The 20,604-nt window shown below is 61.7% G+C and overlaps 1 protein-coding gene across 1 annotated transcript in view; it reads left to right on the forward strand.

Moving 5' to 3' along the window:
• Window positions 1-6,866: 6,866 nt before the first annotated feature.
• LOC308235620 (ATP-binding cassette sub-family C member 12-like) overlaps window positions 6,867-20,604 on the forward strand; it is a gene marked incomplete at both ends in the record, with an annotated part of 17,271 nt that continues 3,533 nt past the window's right edge. The window contains 8 exons of the mRNA XM_080644621.1: window positions 6,867-6,988; window positions 8,485-8,640; window positions 10,398-10,545; window positions 10,807-11,040; window positions 12,249-12,422; window positions 13,226-13,373; window positions 15,454-15,602; window positions 18,883-18,990. Of these exons, the coding sequence (XP_080500747.1) occupies window positions 6,867-6,988; window positions 8,485-8,640; window positions 10,398-10,545; window positions 10,807-11,040; window positions 12,249-12,422; window positions 13,226-13,373; window positions 15,454-15,602; window positions 18,883-18,990 (1,239 nt within the window). The remainder of the gene's footprint in view (window positions 6,989-8,484; window positions 8,641-10,397; window positions 10,546-10,806; window positions 11,041-12,248; window positions 12,423-13,225; window positions 13,374-15,453; window positions 15,603-18,882; window positions 18,991-20,604) is intronic.

Here is a 20,604-nt window from a genome sequence, read left to right on the forward strand (position 1 = left end):
CACTGAGGGGGTGCTGGGGGGCAGGACGTCTCTGCCCTCACGGGATTTGTCCTGGTGAGCGTGAGTAAGCAGCAAACGAGGGAGCGGAACCTGGGGCAGGGGGCGAGGAGGGGGCAGGGGGCGAGGACAGTCCAGGCGGGCTTCCTGGTGGAGGGGAGGCTGCGGTGTGCTGAGGCCTGAGAGGTGAACAGGCCTGTGCTCAGATGAAACGGCTCGGGAAAGGAGAGACTGCTCCAGGCGACCGCTCCTCACCTCACGCCTGTTCCTGCTTCTTGGACAGCACCCGCTTCTCCTCCCAGGGCACTTCCGGGGGGATTGCCCTCCCGCTCCTACACGGCCCTGTGCCCGCTGAGCCTTTCCCTCCGCACCCGCCTTTCCTCCTCGGCCCCCCGAGGAGTGCCTGGGCCCCTCCCCCTCTTCTCCACCCTGCAGGGTCTGCAGGTTGGGGTGCTCCTTGCTCCCTTGCCTGGAGGGCGCGCTCTGCCGACACCTGCTCCTCACAGCGGCCAGCAGGTGGCAGCCTCCTCCCACCCAATGCAGGGAGGTGGCCTGGGCTTCAGATGGAGATCCGCTGAAATCCACCAGGGACGGCGCTCACCCCCGAGGCCCGGGGCAGGAAAGGGACCCCATTCCCACTGGTCCTCAGGGCCCCACCCCACCTTCCCTCGCAGCAGGCGCCCTGTTCTGAAGCCCTGATGTCCGCGGGCCAACGCTCGATCCAGGGAGCCCCACTGATTTTTAAACAGAGCGGAGCGGAGGGGAGGGGGGGACACAGAGAGAGACATCCACATGAGAGGGACACAGCAACTGGCTGCCTCCTGCACGCACCCCAACCAGGTCCGGGGATCCAGCCCTTGACCAGCACCAACCCCGGGACCCTTCAGCCCGAGGGCCCATGCTCAGCCACTGACGCCAGCTGCCTAGGGCTCACGCTGGCTTTCAGTGCCTGTCCTGAGGTCCCTGTGTCAGTGTGACTGGTCCCCTGTGCGGTCCTGTGTGTTCGTTTACGGTTACAAACGCCGTTCTGAGACACACGAGAACGAGAGGCCTCTGGACTTGCTCGCGGGTCCACGGGCCCCCGCTCCCCCTCTCCCCCGTCCTCCCCTGGGAACTGCATCCCCAGAAACACCGCAGGGGAGGCAGCGGCCAGGGTGCGAGCGGGAGAGGACCTGGCGGCTCACCACGCTACCGCAGGGCTCACAAAGCCTGCGGGGGGGCTGGGAGGGCCTTAAGGGTCCGTGTGACGCTTAAAATAGATGAAGGCTGTGACACCTGGATCCAGAGAGTCCGCTCCTTTCCTCCCCCTGGCCAAGCCGAGCGTCAGCGGCTCCGAGCGGGGCAGGGGCTGGGCCCGGCCGGGCAGCACGTGGGGTCAGGAGACTGGAGAGGCCCTGCCCCGGGCGAGGGGCTCGACGTGAGGCCGACAGCACCGGGTCACGGTCACCGGTTAGCCCTTAGCCCCAGCCCAGACCGGTTTCACAACAAGCGAAAACGGAGCTCCAACTGCCGTTTGTCTGGGGCTCAGGGAGCGAGCGGGGAGGCAGGAAGGGGTCTGTTCCGAGCAGTGGCCTCCCCTCCCACCCCGACCTGGTGGCCTCTGCTCTGCGGGCGCAGGGGGCGGGCGCAGGGGCAGCGGCCGGGGGAGCCCTGTCCCGGCTCCTCACGTGCAGGATGGGGCTGGGGGGCCTCTCCTCCTCCACGAGCTGGGCCAGCCCGGTGGCCCTCAGGGGGCAGTGCCCTTTAACGCGGCAGAAGGAATGCTGGGCCCCCAGAGTTCCCTCCGCCGGGGGGTGGCAGTTGAGTGGGCAGTTGGAGGGGACTCCAGGCAGCGGGACGAGGCCAGCGAGTGTGAGTCGTGGAGAGAGGGACCGGGCCTCCCGGGAGCCGAGCTCTGCCCTCCCCGCCCTCCTGCGGGACCAGTGGTTCCTGCCCAGGTAACCCCTCCCGGTGCAGGGCCCTGGCCCAGGCGCCCCGGGGGATGCCCGCCAGCCAACAGCCTGGCTCCTCCCCTCGGAGCCTCGGCCTCATCAACAAAAAGGGGCAGTGCCAGCAGGCTTCCCGCCGGGTCCTCACACTCACACTCACAGTCACAGTCACATTCACTCACACATTCACTCACACTCACACTCACATTCACACTCACACTCACACACACATTCACTCACACTCACACTCACACATTCACACACATTCACTCAGTCACACATTCACTCACACTCACACATTCACTCACACTCACACATTCACTCACATTCACACTCACACTCACTCACATATTCACTCACATTCACTCACACTCACACACATTCACTCAGTCACACATTCACTCACACACACACATTCACTCACACTCACTCACACTCACACACACATTCACTCACACTCACACTCACATATTCACTCACATTCACTCTCACTCACACATTCACTCACACATTCACTCACATTCACACTCACACACATTCACTCACTCACACATTCACTCTCACACACACATTTACTCACATTCAAACACATTCACTCACACTCACACATTCACTCACATTCACATTCACTCACATTCACACTCACTCACATTCACACTCACACTCACACATTCACTCACAGTCACAGTCACACCTCACAATCTCTCTCACACACACATTCACTCACACACACACATTCACGCACACTCACACCTCACATATACTCATACACATTCACTCATTCACTCACACACACACACCTCAGTCACACATAGACACACACCTCACAGTCACACACACACACACACACTCACACCTCAGTGACACACACACACCTCACACTGACACACACACCTCACACTCACACACACACCTCACACTGACACACACACCTCACATTGACACACACACCTCACACTGACACGCACACCTCACACTCACACACATACTCTCACACACTGTCCTGTTCCCAATTTAATTGCACGATTTACGGCTAAAAATCTTGACTTCCAGCCCCACTGCTGTGTGGCTCTCAGGGGTCAGGTCTAAGGCAGGGAACTTCTCCTTCCTTCCAGCCTTGCCCCGACCTCTCTAGCTGGAGGGGGCCCTCACTGGGGACCCGTCACTGGTCACCGCTGGGGCCTCTGCGCTGAGGGCACTTCAGCAGAGCCCCCTCCCCCCTGCAGCCCAGGCTTTGTTCTCCCCTGCAGGCCTCCCCCCTTCCCCCTCCCTCCTCCCTCTCCAACATCAGGGCCCTTCCCGGGGTCTGATGCCAACGTGGGTGCTGGGGACGCTGGAGGGGAGGCGGAGCGGTGAGGACAGGGACGGAGGACAGCTTCCCCTCTGAGCGGGAGGCGGCTCCGTGCTGGGGGAGGGGCTGTGGGGGGGGCGGGGAGGGCGTGAGACCATCAGATCTCTGTGAATTGGGAACGGGCTTGTTAAAGGCACAGGAAGGTGTGTGGTGGGAAGGGCACTTGCTTTTGGTTGGAGAGGTCTCCACGATGGGCAGAAGGAAGACTCAGAATGCAGTTCTCAGATAAGACGCGCTCGCTCGCAGCTCGTTTTCTGGGTTAGAGGCAAAAATAGCACAGCCCCGAGCCGCGGGGAACCGCTCTTCCCGCAACGCCCTCTGGGTGCCTGTGGCCCCCGCTCTTCGGAGCGAATCCAGGAAAGAGGGAAATGGACCTGCTCTAAGGAGGACAGTGTGGCAACCGTGATGGTAAACGTCAACTGGCAGATGGGCCGTGTCACCCAGACCCCAGAGTCAGGGGGTCAATAGGGGAGGGTGGGGCCTGCGTGCCCTCCAGAGGGGTGGACACTGCCCAGCACGGGTCGCCGGTCGCCGCAGGGGCATCCAGTGCTCCCGGGGGTCTGACACAGGCCCCGGGGCCCGACCCCGTGACACAGGCCATAGGTCTTTCCCCCTGTTATTGTGATCTCTCCTAATTCAAATTCAAATCATTTAAAAACATGTGCAGCCCCGCGAACACGGACTGGGCGTTGCGTGGGGTCCGAGATGCTCCGGTTTGTTCTCTGCTCTGAGCAGAGACCTTGCCGTGTCTGCTGGTCCGGCCTGTTGTCAGGTGAGGACCGCACCAGCGAGCAGAGGACGCCGGGCCCGCCCCTCCCCAGCTGCTCCCAGTGGAGGAGGCCGGCCAGGAAGGGTCCTGGGGGCGCGGTCTGGGCCTCAGGGGCTCCCCCCCAGCTCCATCAGCAGCCCCCGCCCGCCCCACGACCGCAGGAAGCAGACTCGTCACTCCAGGCAGTGCCTCGCTCCTGGCAGAGGTTGGGCGACAGACGACAGATGGGACAGAGGTTGGCCCGAGCAGCCTTCCTGGCGTCAAGTCGCGTTTCCCCGGGACTGCCGCATCGGGCCCCGTGCGTCCCAGCTGCCGCGCCGCCAGCCACCGCGGGGTCCAGCTCCCCCTGGGAGTGTCGGGGGGGCGACCTCCGCACCCACGTCCCGGCCTCGACTCCAGGACCTGGCCAGGGACGCCGTCCCCTCTGCCAGCATCTCGGATCCGGACCCTCCAGGCAGCTGCCAGCCCACTGCTGCCAGGACGCTTTGCCAGGAGAAGAGCCAGGGAACCAGCCCTGGCCAGTGTTGCTCGGCAGTTAGAGCCTCAGCCTGCACACCCAACGGTTGTGGGTCCGATTTTCGGTCAAGGGCATGCATCTGGGTTGCAGGTTCAATCCCTGGCCCCGGTCCGAGCACATGCAGGAGGCAACCAATCGATGTGTCTCTCTCACATTGATGTTTCTCTCTCTCTCCTCTTCCTCTCTCCCTCCTTCCCTCCCGCTCTCTCTGAAAAGCAATGGGGAAAATACCCTGGGGTGAGGATTCACACAAAAAAGTGAGGGAACCGGAAGTCATAGGGAGCCCAGCCTGGGAGGACCAGGATGGAGGGTCCGGGGACGGCCAGCTGGACAGGGGCGCCTCCCGGGGGCGGGGCCCAGCACAGGGGCGAGACGGCTGCAGCACCCACCCTGCGGGGCCATTTCTCTGAAACAGGGCCAGCTTCTTGCTTTGAAATGAGGTCAAACCACAGGAAAGCCGCAAGAGTGGCGCTGAGGTCCTCACCAGCGCCCACTCCGACCGCCGTGAGGCTGCGGCCGTGTCGCCCTCCCTGGGCGCAGCGTGGCTCTCCCGACCGGGCGAGAGCGCAGCGCAGGCCTCGCCCCTTCATCTCCCCGTGCCTCCGCGTGTGGCTCCTGAGAGCAGGGTGTGCCCTTACACATGACGGCTACCGGCACCGGCATCGAACCGCACAAGCGCAGAAACGAAGGGTCTGCTCGGATGGAATGTGTCACCGAACCTGCCGGCCATATTCAGATTTCCCCGCTGTTGCAATGGCATTCTTTATATATATATATATATATATATATATATATATATATATATATATATGTATATATACATATGCATGTTATGTATACTGTATATTTTTTTATTGATTTCAGAGAGGAAGGGAGACACAGAGAGAGAAACATCCATGATGAGAGAGAATCATGGATCGGCTGCCTCCTGCCCGCCCCCTACTGGGGGTCAAGCCCATAACCCGGCCACGTGCCCTGACCGGGTATTGAACCCGGGGCCCTTCAGTCCGCAGGCTGCTGCTCTCTCCACTGAGCCACACGGGCCAGGGCTGCAGTGACACGTGCCCGTTTCTCCTGGTGCAGCACGGAACGCAGACCGACTGCTGCTTTAGCGGCCACGTCTCTCTAGCGGCCTTTACTGTGGAATGCCCCCCCCCGCCGTGTCTTCCGTGGTCACGGACACGTGTGCGCACGGTGTGCAGGGCAGTGCTCTGTAGGACTCTCCTGTGGGCTTGCCTGCTGTTTCCTCCGAGTGGACGGGGGTCACCTGTCGCCGCAGAAACCCTGCGTGAGGGCCGTCTTGTCCGCGGCCCGAGCCGTGGAGCCAGAAGGGCCTTCTCCCGTGGGAGGCCGAGGGTGCCCTGCCGGGGGCCTTCCTGGAGTCTCTGAATTCTTGGGTCCTGGGCTTCTCTCTCCCCTGAAGGATCCCGTGGGGCTTCAGAGCTTGCCACGCGCTCTTTCTTCTCAGCCTGCTCATCCGCTTCGCTCAGGCTCACCTTCTGCACAGGCCTCGGGGCACTGCGGGCAGGGACGGGGCCCAGAGGCAGTGGGAAGCCACGGGCAGGTCAGGGCACGGCCGCAGCCGGGCTGCCCCCACGCCACGCTGTGGAGTGACAGGGAGGGCGGGGAGCGGGAGAGAGGCTGTGTGTGTGAGCCGGGGCCCGGGCCCGAGGCCCTCGCCTGCCCCTCTGTCCAGAGCTGGACTGCGTCTATTCAGGGAGCCGAGGCATCTTCCTGCAGAGAATCCAGAGAAGCCGGGGGCACAGCACTTCGGGCAGAGGGGGCTGCGAAGGGCTTAGGGCAGCCGTGGGCAAACTACGGCCCGCGGGCCGGATCCGGCTGTTCTATCCGGTTCTCTTGCTCTCCCCTCCGCTCCTTTACTTTGAATTTATATTAGTTCACACAAACACTCCATCCATGCTTTTGTTCCGGCCCTCCGGTCCAGTTTAAGAACCCATGGTGGCCCTTGAGTCACAAAGTTTGCCCACCCCTGGCCTAGGGTAAAGAGCGAGGGAGTCCTGTGAGGAAGGCTCTCGGGGGCATAACCCTGATCATTACTGTGGGGGTCCTTTTCTCATCCTGCTACTTTCAACCTATTGGTGTCTCTATGGCCACACTCCCCCGTCTCTGTGGAAGGCCGATGGGTGAGCCCATGTCGGAGGGGTCGGGGCGAGGGGGCTGGCTGGGGGGCCTGGGCTGCCTGATGCTATTCCAGGGTGTCCTGGTGTCAGGGAGCCTCTCGTCCCTCTGCTGCAGTGACAGTGCCCCTCGGCCGCGAGCCCAGGGCCTCGGACCGCCACCAGGATGGTGGGCGAAGGCCCCTACCTCATCTCTGACCTGGACAAGCGGAGCCGGCGGCGGAGGTCCTTTGCAGAGAGATATGACCACAGCCTGAAGACCATGATTCCCGTGAGGCCGTACGCAAGGTAACCGAGGAGGCGGGAGGACGGGGAAGGCAGGCCAGGCTTCCAAGAACCGTTTCTGGTCCATCAGAGGAGTGGGCACTGCCTCTGCTCCCCATGCTGTGCTCTATGCCTGTCCTTCTGTCTCCCCATCCACCATCCTTCAATCCATCCACCATCCATCCATCCACCCTCCAATTGTCCACGCACCCATCTGTCTATTCATCCACCATCCACCCATCGACCCACCCTCCAATTGTCCACTCACCCATGTGTCCACTCATCCACCATCCTTCAATCCATCCACCTACCCACCCATCCACCCTCCAATTGTCCACTCACCCATCTGTCCACCCATCCACCATCCATCCATCCTCCAATTGTCCACTCACCCATCTGTCCACTCATCCACCATCCATCCACCCATCCACCCTCCAATTGTCCACTCACCCATCTGTCCACCCATCCACCATCCATCCATCCACCCTCCAATTGTCCACTCACCCATCTGTCCACCCATCCATCCACCCTCCAATTGTCCACTCACCCATCTGTCCACTCATCCACCATCCATCCACCCATCCATCCATCCTCCATTTGTCCACTCACCCATCTGTCTACTCATCCACCATCCATCCATCCATCCATCCACCCACCCACCCTCCAATTGTCCACTCACCCATCTGTCCACTCATCCACCATCCATCCATCCATCCACCCTCCAATTGTCCACTCACCCATCTATCTGTCCACCCACCCACCATCCATCCATCCATCCATCCTCCAATTGTCCACTCACCCATCTGTCCACTCACCCACCATCCATCCATCCATCCTCCATTAGTTCACTCAGCCATCTATCTTTCCACCCATCCATCATCTATTCATCTATCCATCCATTCTCCAATTGTCCACTCATCCACCCTTCCTCCCATTGTCCACTCATTCATCCATCCATCCATCTATCCATCTGTGATTCATCCATCCATCCACCTATCCATCCATCCATCATCCGTCTGCCCACCCACCCTCCCACCCACCCGTCAATGCATCCACCGTTATTCATTGGTGGAGCCCTCACTCCTTGACCCCTCCTGTCCTTGGGCGAGAGGGAGGCTACAGCTGATGCTCAGGAGGCGCTCAGCAGCTCCCTGTGACATGTGGTGCTGGCTCCACACAGACACACAGGACTCACACAATCCAAAGAGCGGAGATGCTGGCCACATCCAATAAAACAGTTGGGAAGTGATGCCTTTCCAGCACGTACTGCCTTTGTCTGTAGATAATTGACGTAAGGGCTGCCACTGGATTTTTAACCGTCCGCTCAACAGCCCACTTGCCTCACTCCTGAGAGGGTCACCATCGGCTCCCACGATGGTGACCCTCGCACGGCTGCTCAGAGGACGGCTGGGCGCCCACCGGCTGAGCGCACGGCTGTGGTCATCACCCTTGTTAGGAACGTACGCCAGGGGCGGAGGGCCAGGCCCGCGTCCTAGAACACGGCGCCTCTGTCGTCCTAGGCTGGCACCCAACCCCATGGACGACGCGGGGCTCTTCTCCTTCGCCACGTTTTCCTGGTTCACACCGGTGATGGTGAAAAGCTACCGGCACACGCTGACTGTGGACGCTCTGCCCCCACTGTCGCCGTACGACTCCTCCGACACCAACGCCCAAAGGTACCAGGGCTCCCCTGGGTCACCTCAGGAGGGGAGCGCGCCCGGGAAGGGGACCGGGAGCCCCCCGGGGAGTTCCCATTTCCCAGGCGTGGAAACCGGCCCCGCGGGTCCTGGTAGCCCCTCTCGGTGGCTGGGACGTGGACCGAGCTGCCTGACTGGGTCCAGTGTCTCGGGAGGTGAGGACTGGGGGAGCGGGCGGGGAGCAAGGACGGCCTGGGAGCTGCGGCCCGAGGCTCAGGCCACGTGGCTGGGGGTCCATGTGGCTGCAGGAGCCCTACCTCGGGACAAGAGCGGCCGGGATCCCGCTGTGCTCTGTGCTGGGGACCCCATCGGGCCGCTGCACGGGGACCTTCTGTCTAAATCTCCTTCTATTGAAAGCTGCACCCTGTTTTTTAAAAATACATTTTTATTGATTTCAGAGAGAGGAAGGGAAAGGGGGGGAGAGAGAGAGAGAGAGAGAGAAACATCAATGATGAGAGAGAATCATGGACTGGCTGCCTCCTGCACGCCCCACACTGGGGATCGAGCCCACAACCCGGGCCTGTGCCCTGACCGGGACTCGAACCGAGACCTCCTGGGTCATAGGTTGACGCTCAACCACTGAGCCGCACCGGCTGGACCAAAGCTATATTCTTGATCCTTGATCCCATTGATAAATCTCCCCAAACTCCATTCACATCGCTGGCCAACGCAGAGCACTGGGCTCCTTGGTCCCCGCTCCCCGCCTCCGCACTCACGTCAGTTCATCAGTCGGCACTGTAGCCCTCTCTGTCCGTCTTCCCTCAAGTCCATCCTCCTCCGCCCAGTGTCAGCGACGCTCACCTGGACATCCCCTTCCTTACCGCGTTTCGCTGCGCTTGCCGTTGCTTCCCCGCCACGCACTCCCCCGCGGCCAGAACCAGGTTTAGATATGGGGCCTCATCGAGTCCCGTCGGCCAAAAAGCCCTCAGAAGCACCCTGTGCCTTAGGAGTGAGACTGGGTCCCCTTCCCACGAGCTCCGGCCCTCCGGGGCCGTGCCAGCCCTGCCCCTCCCTCACCACCTGTCACTGCCCTTCCTCATGTCTGAAACGGACAAACGCCTCCGCACCCGAGAAGCTTTTCCCTGGATTTCATCGGAGCTGGCCTTGTGCGCAGATATGGGCGGTGGGGGCAGGGAGTGGGGCCCCTGCAGCCACGTGGACCCCCAGCCACGTGGCCTGAGCCTCGGGCCGCAGCTCCCAGGCCGTCCTCTCGCCCCACCGGCTCCCCCAGTCCTCACCTCCCGAGACCCTGGACCCAGTCAGGCACCACGGAGCCCCGTGCCAGGCAGCAGCGCGTGGGGTGCCCAGACCTCTCTCCGGCCCCGCCCCGTAAGGGGAGGCGGAGCGTCAGGGCGGCTCATCCAGAGCCACCTCTGCCGGGGGAGGGTCCTGCAATGCACGCTTTATTTTATTTATTATTATTTTTTAATCCTCCCCCGAGGACATTTTTCCAATGGTTTTTAGCTGGGAGGGGAGAGAGAGAGAGAAACATTGATGTGAGAGAGATACATCGATTGGTTGCCTCCCACATGAGCCTGGGATGGAGCCTGCAACCGAGGGACGTGCCCTTGACCAGAATTGAACCTGGGGTCCTCCAGTCCGCAGACGGGTGCTCTACCCACTGAGCCACCCCGGGCAGGGCCTGCCACGCTCCCTTTAGAGACTCGCCCACCAGGGAGGCCCCGAACGGCAAGCAGACACCAAAGGCCCCGCCCCCTCCTCCCCTTCCCGCGCAGGTTCCGCGTGCTCTGGGACAAGGAGGTGGCGAGGGCGGGCCCCGAGAAGGCCTCCCTGGGCCGAGTGGTCTGGCAGTTCCAGAGGACGCGGGTGCTGATGGACACGGTGGTCAACATCCTGTGCGTCGTCATGGCAGCCATCGGGCCGGTGAGCGGTGCCTTCTGCCTGGTCCCCGGGCTCCGACCGAGGGAGAATCAGCTCCTTTCTCTGCGACACTGCCATGATCTCTGAGCTCCTGGGGGCGAATTTCCATAAAGCGAATCCTCGCCAAGCACAGCGGCAGCCGCCGAAATTAATTAAAAAGTTTGCCACCTGGAGCCGGCGTGGGGACATCATGGGGGCCGCCCGCCCGGCCTCGCCCCAGCGCCCTCTCCTCTCTCCCCCCCCCCGCCCCTCGCTGCTTTGCAGACGGTCCTCATCCACCAGATCCTCCGGCAGACGGAGAGCGCCACCCGGAACGTCTGGGTGGGCGTCGGCCTGTGCGTGGCCCTCTTTGCCACCGAGTTCACCAAAGTCCTCTTCTGGGCCCTGGCCTGGGCCATCAACTACCGCACGGCGATCCGGCTGAAGGTGGCCGTGTCCACCCTGGTCTTCGAAAACCTGGTGTCCTTCAAGACGCTGACGCGCATCTCCGTGGGCGAGGTGAGCCGGCCGGGCGGGTCAGGGCCGCGCATCCTGAGCGTGCCGGGGGCCAGACGTGCCTCTGGACGGAGCAGCCGCCTCCCTGTGTCCGGGTCCTGTCCACCAGGCCCCGTCTCCCCGCTGGGTGAGGCGGAGACTCGGAGCACTGAGACATCGGGGAAGGAGGCTCCAGCGGGCTCCTTCACGCTAGAGCAGGGGTGGGCAAACTTTTTGACTCGAGGGCCACCATGGGTTCTTCAACTGGACCGGAGGGCCGGAACAAAAGCATGGATGGAGTGTTTGTGTGAACTAATATAAATTCAAAGTAAAGGAGCGGAGGGGAGAGCAAGAGAACCCTCCGCTCTTTCGGCTCCGCGGGCCGGATAGAACAGCCGAACGGGCCGGATCCGGCCTGTGGGCCGTAGTTTGCCCACGGCTGCGCTGGAGGGTTTGGGATCTTCTCTGTCCAGCTGGGCGTAGGGGTCCCCTCGTCCCATTGCTTTGACTGACAGTGAGGACACAGAGGCGATGCAGAGCCGGCTACAGTCATGGGATCGAACTGACTGGCCGATACGCCCGGCGATGCCGTTGCTGTGGTGCTTGGGGTGCCCCAGCCATGGTAAGGACTGTGCCTGGGAGACTTCAGAGCTGACGTTTTCTTTCTGTTTAAAAAATTCACTGATTGTGTTTTAGAGAGAGAAGAAGGAGGGGGGGGAGGGAGGGAGAGACACAGAGAGAGAGAGAGAGACTGGTTTGCTGTTCCACTTACTGATGCATCCATCGGTTGACTCTGGCACGTGCCCTGACCAGGATGGACCGGCATCCCTGGCATGCCGGGACAACGCTCTAACCCACGGAGCCCCCCAGCCAGGGCCCGAGTGGACATTTTCTTACGCCCTTAATCCTGAGCAACGCAGCCCTCACCACGCACACAGGAAAGGCCCTGGTCCCGGGAACCCCAGGCGGTGGGAACCCCCCGGCTGGGCCGGCTGCCGCCCTCGGCAAAGCAGAGCTGTGCGGTGAGGAGCCCCCGGCCCCCGGGGGTGCTGCCCCTCTCGCTGGCCTTCCTCCTCGGCGTTCTCGGTGCGCACAGACAGGCCTCTTCAAAGCCAGGCCAGAACGGGGCCGGATGCCCCGCCCACCGAGGGGCGTGTCTCCCCTCCGCTCGGACCCTCGGCCTCGGTGACGGTGCCGCTGAGCCCCCGCCCGGACCCCGGGCTCTCTTTCAGGTGCTCAATGTGCTGTCCAGCGACAGCTGCTCCCTGTTCGAAGCCGCCTTGTTCTGCCCCTTGCCGGCCACCATCCCCATCCTCATGGTTGTCTGTGCCGTGTTCGCCTTCTTCATCCTGGGGCCCACGGCTCTCATCGGGATATCCGTCTACGTCATCTTCGTCCCCATCCAGGTGACCCTGTCTGCCCGGCCCCGAGGGGTGCCCACAGATGTGGTTGCTTTTCTAGGCACCATGCTGTCTTTTTAAAAAATATATATTTCTGCCGAAACCGGTTTGGCTCAGTGGATGGAGCGTCGGCCTGCGGACTGAAGGGTCCCGGGTTTGATTCCGGTCAAGGGCATGTACCTTGGTTGCGGGCACATCCCCAGTGGGAGGTGTGCAGGAGGCAGCTGATCGATGTTTCTCTCTCATCGATGTTTCTAACTCTCTGTCCCTCTCCCTTCCTCTCTGTAAGATATCAATAAAATATATTTAAAAAAAAATAAAAATATATATTTCTATTGATTTCAGAAAGGAAAGGAGAGAGAGAGAGAAAGAGAGAGAGGACCATCGATCGGCTGCCTCCTGCACACCCCACACTGGGGAACAAGCCCCTCACCCGGGCCTGTGCCCTGACCGAGAATCGAACCCCGACCTCCTGGTTCACTGAGCCACGGCAGCTGGGCACAGCGCAGTGTTTTTTTAAACTTGAATCTGAGCGCCCTGGAGAGGGGGCCAAGGCACGCTCCCCCAGTTTGTCCAAGTCGCCGACACCGCCTTTGCATCCTGGTGACCCGTGTATTTACATCGCCTGCCCTGGCCCCGGCCCCGGCGCCCCCAGACCACGGCGGCCCAGTGAGAAGGCCGGGCCAGCTTCCCTCAGGCCTGTCCCCGCCCCCGACTCCAGCCTCAGGGGTGAGGGGTGGGGGTGGGGGTGTTCAGGCCAGCGAGGCCCGCACTGCACCCGGAACACAGCGTCTGCACCTTGCCTTCAGGTGTTCATGGCGAAGCTCAACTCGGCTTTCCGAAGGTCGGCGATCTCCATGACGGACAAGCGGGTGCAGACCATGAACGAGTTTGTGACCTGCATCAAGCTGATTAAGATGTATGCCTGGGAGAAACCCTTCACCCAGACCATCCGAGGTAGGCGGGCGCGCTGGGGGGACTCGCCCCGTGGCACCGGGTCTTCCCAAGGGCTCCGCAAGGTTCCCGGCGCCGGGCGTTCCAGAAGGGGCCCCCTGAGCGGCCTGCAGGCGCGACAGAGAGCTCGGGAGCTTTCATCGTAGAGACAGCCTCTGCGCTGGTGAGCGGCTCGCAGGCGGCACCGTGTGGTTAGCCTTGGCCGGGCCTGTGGGTGCTGGCGCTGACCACTCGGCCCCCTTTCCCAGAAACAGCCCACTAAACATGGTGAGCAGGAGAGCGGCCTCAAGCTATTTCCCTGACTTAGATTTCTACACACACACACACACACTCACACACACATGCATACGCACTCACACATGCACACCCATACACAGACTCATACAACACTCATATGCACACTCTCACACACACCCTCACACACTCATACGCACTCATATGCACCCATGTACACACACACCATCTCTTACAGGCGTCCTCAAACTACGGCCCGTGGGCCACAGGCGGCCCGCCGAGGACATTTGTCCGGCCCGCCGGGTGCCGCTGCCTGTCCTGCTTAGCAGCCGACGCGTCCCGGGTCAGCAGTGCGCATAGGAATTGGTTCATAGTTTTTTTTAAAACTATAGTCCGGCCCTCCCACGGTCTGAGGGACAGTGAACTGGCCCCCTGTTTAAAAAGTTGGAGGACCCCTGGATACACACACACACACACTCACACACACTGACACGCACTGACACACACACACACAAGCACTCACACGCACACATGTATACCCACACAGACTCATACACACACTCATATGCACACACTCACATACACTTGCACACAGTCTCTCACACGCACACCCCCCCCACACACACATAAATCCCTCGGTGCCTGCAGAGCCTCCTCGTCCCTGGTGGCCCTCGGGCCTGACACGCCTCACGCAGATCAGAGGCTCCACGGGCGCTTCTCTCCTGGAGATGGCACTGAACCCATCTCGACCAAATCTAAATGCAAATCTAACTGCAGGGACATTTCCATAATTGCTGACGGAGCCTCAGGTGCTTGGCCGGTTAATGACCTGAGCCACGTTACAGCGGACTCCCCGGATCTACAATTACACTCTCAGCCGGCGTGTAATTGGGCCTGCAGCTGCGTGCAGCGCTTAGGGGTGGCCTCAGAGGACCCGCGCCCGGGCTGCCCAGGGCAGGGACCCGATGGGGACGCTGGCCGCCCCGGGGACCCACACTGAGGACCCGGAAAAGCTTCCTCGCCCCTGAACTCACTCCGAGACACTGACTTGATCTGAATACATTTGGTTCCATGCGCCTTGGTTCAACCCAACACAGGTCAGGTCAGGTCAAGTCCATACACATTTCCCAAGCTGCTCCTGTGCGCAAGGCCACGAGACCGCACACGTGCTCGGCAAGAGGCCCCTGCGTTTAAGGTGGAGGAGAGCCCGCTGGCGTGGCTCCGTGGCTGCGCGTCGTCCCTTGCACCAAAAGGTCGTGGCTCGATGCCCAGCAGGGGGCGTGCAGGAGGCAGCCGGTGGACGTTTCACTCCCACGTCGATGTTTCTCTCTCTCCCTCTCCCTTCCTCTCTCTCTAAAATTCAATTTTAAAAAGTCTTTTTTTAAAAAAAAAAAAAGATGAAGGGCGAGCTAAGCTAAAAAACAGCTCAAAAGGAAGCGTGCTGGCTTTACTGCAGAGCAGTGGGCGTGGCCTGCGCTCGCGCCCCCCCCCCCCCCCACATCGGGACTTCGGAGCAGCTGACGCTCTGGTGACCCTGCCGCCCTCTCACCGAGACACACAGCCCCTCCGGTGCCCTCCTCGTGCTCCCGCTGGGCTCCTGTGTGCAGCACCCGCACTACGGCGCTGCCTGGCCCCCGGGGGAGCCCGAGGGTAGGACTCCCCACACCCAGACGCGGGGTGGGACGTGACCTTGGGAGCCCTGGTACCGCTCCCGGCCGCGGCCGGCTCGGCGCCCGGACTCTGTGCTTCGTCCATCCGCACCGCGTGGCGGGACCCTTAACCCCTGCGCACGGAGGATGGCAGGGGCTGGACATGCCGCTGAGACGCGGGGCCCGTGTTCTGTCTGCAGACATCAGGAAGAGAGAAAGGAAGCTCCTGGAGAAAGCGGGCTTTGTCCAGAGCGGGAACTCGGCGCTGGCCCCCATCGCCTCCACCATCGCCATCGTGTCCACGTTCACCTGCCACATCCTGCTGCGGCGCCAGCTCACGGCCCCCGTGGTAAGGACGGCTCCCCCGCCTTCGCCTGCCCCGGCCTTGACCACCCGGCGGCGGGGGGCCAGGCTCACAGCGACCCTTCGGGTCCACGGCGGGGCAAGGGGCACAGTTAACGTTGCAGCACAACCTGACATTTGGAAACCCACACTCAGACCGCACACTGCCGGTGGCTCCCTGCGGCGGCCCCACGATCTCAGAGCCCCGGCCGAGCGCGAGCAGGGGTTCCCAGTTCTCCCCACGTTACGCTCCCTTCCCTTTGGTTTCTGCCACGGCCCCCCTGGCCGGTGGCACCTCGCTGTGGTGGGGCCAGCTTCTCACCCTAACCCAGGGGTCCTCAACCTTTTGGCCAGTTCACTGTCCCTCAGACCGTTGGAGGGCCGGACTATAGTTTAAAAAAAAAACTATGAACAAATTCCTATGCGCACTGCGGGCCCGGGACGCGTCGGCTGCTAAGCCGGACAGGCAGCGGCACCCGGCGGGCTGGATAAATGTCCTCGGCGGGCCGCATGTGGCCCGCGGGCCGTAGTTCGAGGACCCCTGACGGGTGGCGCAGGCCCCGGCGGCAGAGTGGGCTGCCCCTGCACCCGTATGGTCCGTGCGTGTGCAGTGGACCCTGTAAGCCCTCCCCTTGGGCAGCCGCTCGGTCCTGATCGGGCCCTGCTCCTCACCTCTGCGTTAGCGCCCCGCTCGGGCAGCCACACACACAGCCGGTGAAGGAGGGAGGCGGTCTGGTTCACACCGACTCCCAGATCCCACACCCGGGAGTCTGCGGGCGGTGGAGTTGTAGGCCCGAGTCATGAGCTTCTCAGGCCTGGGTTTTGTCACCCGTAAACGGGGCGAGCGTCCCTGGGCTGGGAGGCCGGCCGAGGCGGGAGGAAGCTCCGAGGGAGGTCGGGGCGAAGGCCAGGGGCTCAGGTGTCCTCGGGGGCCTGTGCACTCAAAGGCCAAGGGGCTCCGGGCCGGAGCGGGGCGGCCCAGCAGAAACAGAGCCGCCAACAGCCACAGCACGAAGCCGCTGTCCGAAGGGAAGCGGTGGGAGGAAAGTCAACAGAAGCCAGAAAGATAAAAAGGAGAGAAGGAAAGTAAAAAGCACAGGGATGCTCGCCGGGGAGGAACGGCACCCAAATCCGGGGTCGTGAGGGGAGGTGGGGGGGGGGTTGAGAGGCAGGATGCTCTCCAGGGAGCACCCCTGGGGCTGGGGACCCGCCCCGCCCTGTGCTCCTCTGGGAGGCGGTTCTCTGGGCCGTTTCCTCTCTCGGTCTCGGGGCTTCGACCCGGCAGGAGCCCCAGTGGCCTGAGCAGAACGCCCCCCACTATCGTGCGGCCTTATGATCCCCAAACAAACAAGCGCATCTCCCCCAGCAACACGCCCAGCAAGTTCGTGTGAAACCAAAGTGAACGCCATTGTTCATGTTGTCTAGAACGATGCTCTAGACAGGGGTGGGCAAACTTTTTGACTCGAGGGCCACAGTGGGTTCTTAAACTGGACCGGAGGGCCGGAACAAACGCATGGATGGAGTGTTTGTGTGAACTAATATAAATTCAAAGGAAAGGAGCGGAGGGGAGAGCAAGAGAACCCTCCGCTCTTTCGGCTCCGCGGGCCGGATAGAACAGCCGAACGGGCCGGATCCGGCCCGCGGGCCGTAGTTTGCCCACCCCTGCAAGGAAGCTCGGGGGATGGATTCAGGACCAGATGTGAGGAAGGCAGCATCCTCGTCATTCTCCTAACCCAGTGGTCGGCAAACTCCTTCGTCCGCAGAGCCAAATATCAACAGCACAACGATTGAAAATTTCTTTGGAGAGCCACATTTTTTAAACGTAAGCTTCTTCGAACGCCACTTCTTCAAAATAGACTCGCCCAGGCTGTGGTATTTTGTAGAAGAGCCACCCTCAAGGGGCCAAAGAGCCGCATGTGGGTGGCTCACGAGCCGCAGTTTGCTGACCACGGTCCTAACCAACTGCCTAGGGTTCGCTGAGGCCCGGCCCGGCCGCGGGGCTCACTCAGCAGCAGGCAGATCGTTCCGGACGCGCCCAGGGGAGCCGTCAGTGACTCCTCAGGCGGGCGGCCAGGGAGATGCTGTCTTTAGCACAGCCGTGGGCAAACTACGGCCCGCGGGCCGGATCCGGCTGTTCCATCCGGTTCTCTTGCTCTCCCCTCCGCTCCTTCACTTTGAATTTATATTCGTTCACACAAACACTCCATCCATGCTTTTGTTCCGGCCCTCCGGTCCAGTTGAAGAACCCATGGTGGCCCTCGAGTCAAAAAGTTTGCCCACCCCTGCTTTAGAAGCTGGACAGACGAGAAGAGGCTCTGAGAGAGGACGGTGCACGCCCGGGCACCCCCCCTGCCCACCCCGCTGGGAGACTTCTTTCTTTCTTTTCTTTTTCGTTCTTTCGCTCGTGTGTTTTTAAAACGTGAGTTCTGGCTAGGAAAGCGTTCAGAGCCAAGACTCAAACTGCACGAGGACAGTTACCTGGAAAGTCACAGCCGTAGCAGAAGGAATGCATGGAAGACCTGGGCTTAAGAAATAAGTGACAGGGCAGAGGAAGGGCCTTGGGGCTTAGGAGTGAGGGGGGTAAAGGTGAGGCGCCTGGGGCAGGGGGAGGGGGCGGGCTGGGTGTGCTGGGGGAGGGGGAGAGGGCCTGAGCCAGGAGACTTGTCTCTGTGGGTCCATATGGTATTAACAGCCCCCTGCACCAGGCTCGGTGAGGAAGGGGCCAGTGGAGGGGAAGTGATATTTGTGGGGGGGGGGGGAAGGGGCAATTGAACAATGGCTCTCAAACCTGTCCCTGGTGTGTGGGGAGGTGGGGCGTGGAGGCCAGAGGTCAATCCTAAAGCCGCAGGGGCCCCGCTGGGGTGTGAGGGTGCAGAGGCGGCTCGAGCTCCAAGGGGGGGTGCTCCTGAAGCCGCCAAGAGGAGGGAGGACGGGGGACACCTGCGTGGCGCTGGAATGAACGGTCCAGGCCAAGCCCCAATGTGGTTTGGGTGGAGACGCCCCAAGGCGTTCGGTGAGCGGCCCTCCTCGGACCCGCCCTCTCTGGACTGGCAGAGGCCAGGGGACACATTCCCACCGTTTTGGTGAAAATCCAAAAGACAAACATATTGAGGTGTCGCTACCCGATCCGCCACCCCGTGGCCTCTGCACCTCGAAACGGAAGAAGTTGTTCCTCTGAGACTCCCAGCTGTGCGGCGGTTCCCCACCCCAGCGAGGCAGCCCCGGGGACGTGTCGGTCCCGAGCCAAGGCCACACGCATCCTGACCCCGGTCCCCCCTGCTCGGCAGGCTTTCAGCGTGATCGCCATGTTCAACGTGATGAAGTTCTCCATCGCCATCCTGCCCTTCTCCGTCAAGGCGGCGGCCGAAGCCAGCGTCTCCCTAAGGAGAATGAAGGTATAACTCACGCTGGGTGAGTAGGGAAGAGAGGTCTCGTTTCTGGGTGGGGAGACTCCCAGAGAAGGGAAGCTGAGCCCCCTCACTGGAGGGCGGGCCCCTGGCGAGGGGGGCCTGGGGAGAAGGCCCCCGGGGAGGTGGGATGCACGCCTGTGGGTGGAGGAGGACCGGCAGCGTTTCCTAGGGGCCCGCCCTTTAGGGAAAAGGAGATGGAGTCTCTCCAGAGACCATCACTGAGCCTCCACTCCTGTCCCAGCCGTGGGCATGAGGGGGTTCCGGGAGTGGGGCTGGGTGTGCGCAGAGCCCCCCTCCATGGCCTGTCTGGCTTGTGGTACAAGGGGTGGGTGATGGGAGTGATGGGGGGTGGGTGATGGGAGTGATGGGGGTGGGTGATGGGAGTGATGGGGGTGGGTGATGGGAGTGATGGGGGGTGGGTGATGGGAGTGATGGAGTGATGGGGGGTGGGTGATGGGAGTGATGGGGGTGGGTGATGGGAGTGATGAGGGTGGGTGATGGGAGTGATGGGGGGTGGGTGATGGGAGTGATGGAGTGATGGGGGGTGGGTGATGGGAGTGATGGGGGTGGGTGATGGGAGTGATGGGGGGTGGGTGATGGGAGTGATGGGGGGTGGGTGATGGGAGTGATGGGGGGTGGGTGATGGGAGTGATGGGGGGTGGGTGATGGGAGTGATGGGGGGTGGGTGATGGGAGTGATGGAGTGATGGGGGGTGGGTGATGGGAGTGATGGGGGTGGGTGATGGGAGTGATGGAGTGATGGGGGGTGGGTGATGGGAGTGATGGGGGGTGGGTGATGGGAGTGATGGGGGTGGGTGATGGGATTGATGGGGGCACCCTATTTACCCACCACTTAGTCACTTTATTCACTCGTTTATTTTCTCATCAAAGACTGACGGTGCGCTTCCCACACACAAGGCATTGTGGGAAATGCAAAGACATAGAAGAGAGAGTCCTGGCTGGTGTAGTGTAGGACAAGGCACCCGGTACCCGCCGTACACATGAGGGAATGCGTGGCGCACAGGAAGGGCAGGCGGGGTGGTTCTGACGTTGAGGTGAGGACAGGAAAGGGCGGGGGTGTTCCAGTCAAGAGAGCAGCAGGCTCACCGTTGGTGTGGCTCAGTGGTTGGGCTTAACCCATGAACCAAGAGGTCACCAGGTCACCAGTTGGATTCCTGGTCAGGGCACCAAAGAGAGACAGAGAGACAGAGCGAGGGCGAGGGCGAGGGCGCATGCGCGAGAGAGAGCAGCAGGCTCACATACCCGCAAACGGATGGAAAGACCGTACTCACTGCAGCCAGAGGCCCCCTGTGCGTGCTCAGTGTCCGTATCCCTCTCTCCCTCGCCGTCCACACCTGCCCCCGAGGGCCCTGCTGACCCACCTCCTGGCCACGCAGTCCCTTATTTAAAAGCCACCGTGTGTGCGACTGTCCAGAAGGCGCACTGTTGAATGATCCCTTTTTGACCACAAGACAAGAATGGATGCCGTCACGTGACCTGTGTGTAGGATGAGGCCGGTGTCTCAGACCGGAGAGCACTCCTCTCTCTTGGCTCCGTCCGGCCCCCGGGCCCTCACCCTCACGCGACGCCTCATCACCTC

The sequence above is a fragment of the Plecotus auritus genome (genome assembly GCF_963455305.1).
Source record: "Plecotus auritus genome assembly, chromosome: 10".
Lineage (NCBI taxonomy): Eukaryota > Metazoa > Chordata > Mammalia > Chiroptera > Vespertilionidae > Plecotus > Plecotus auritus.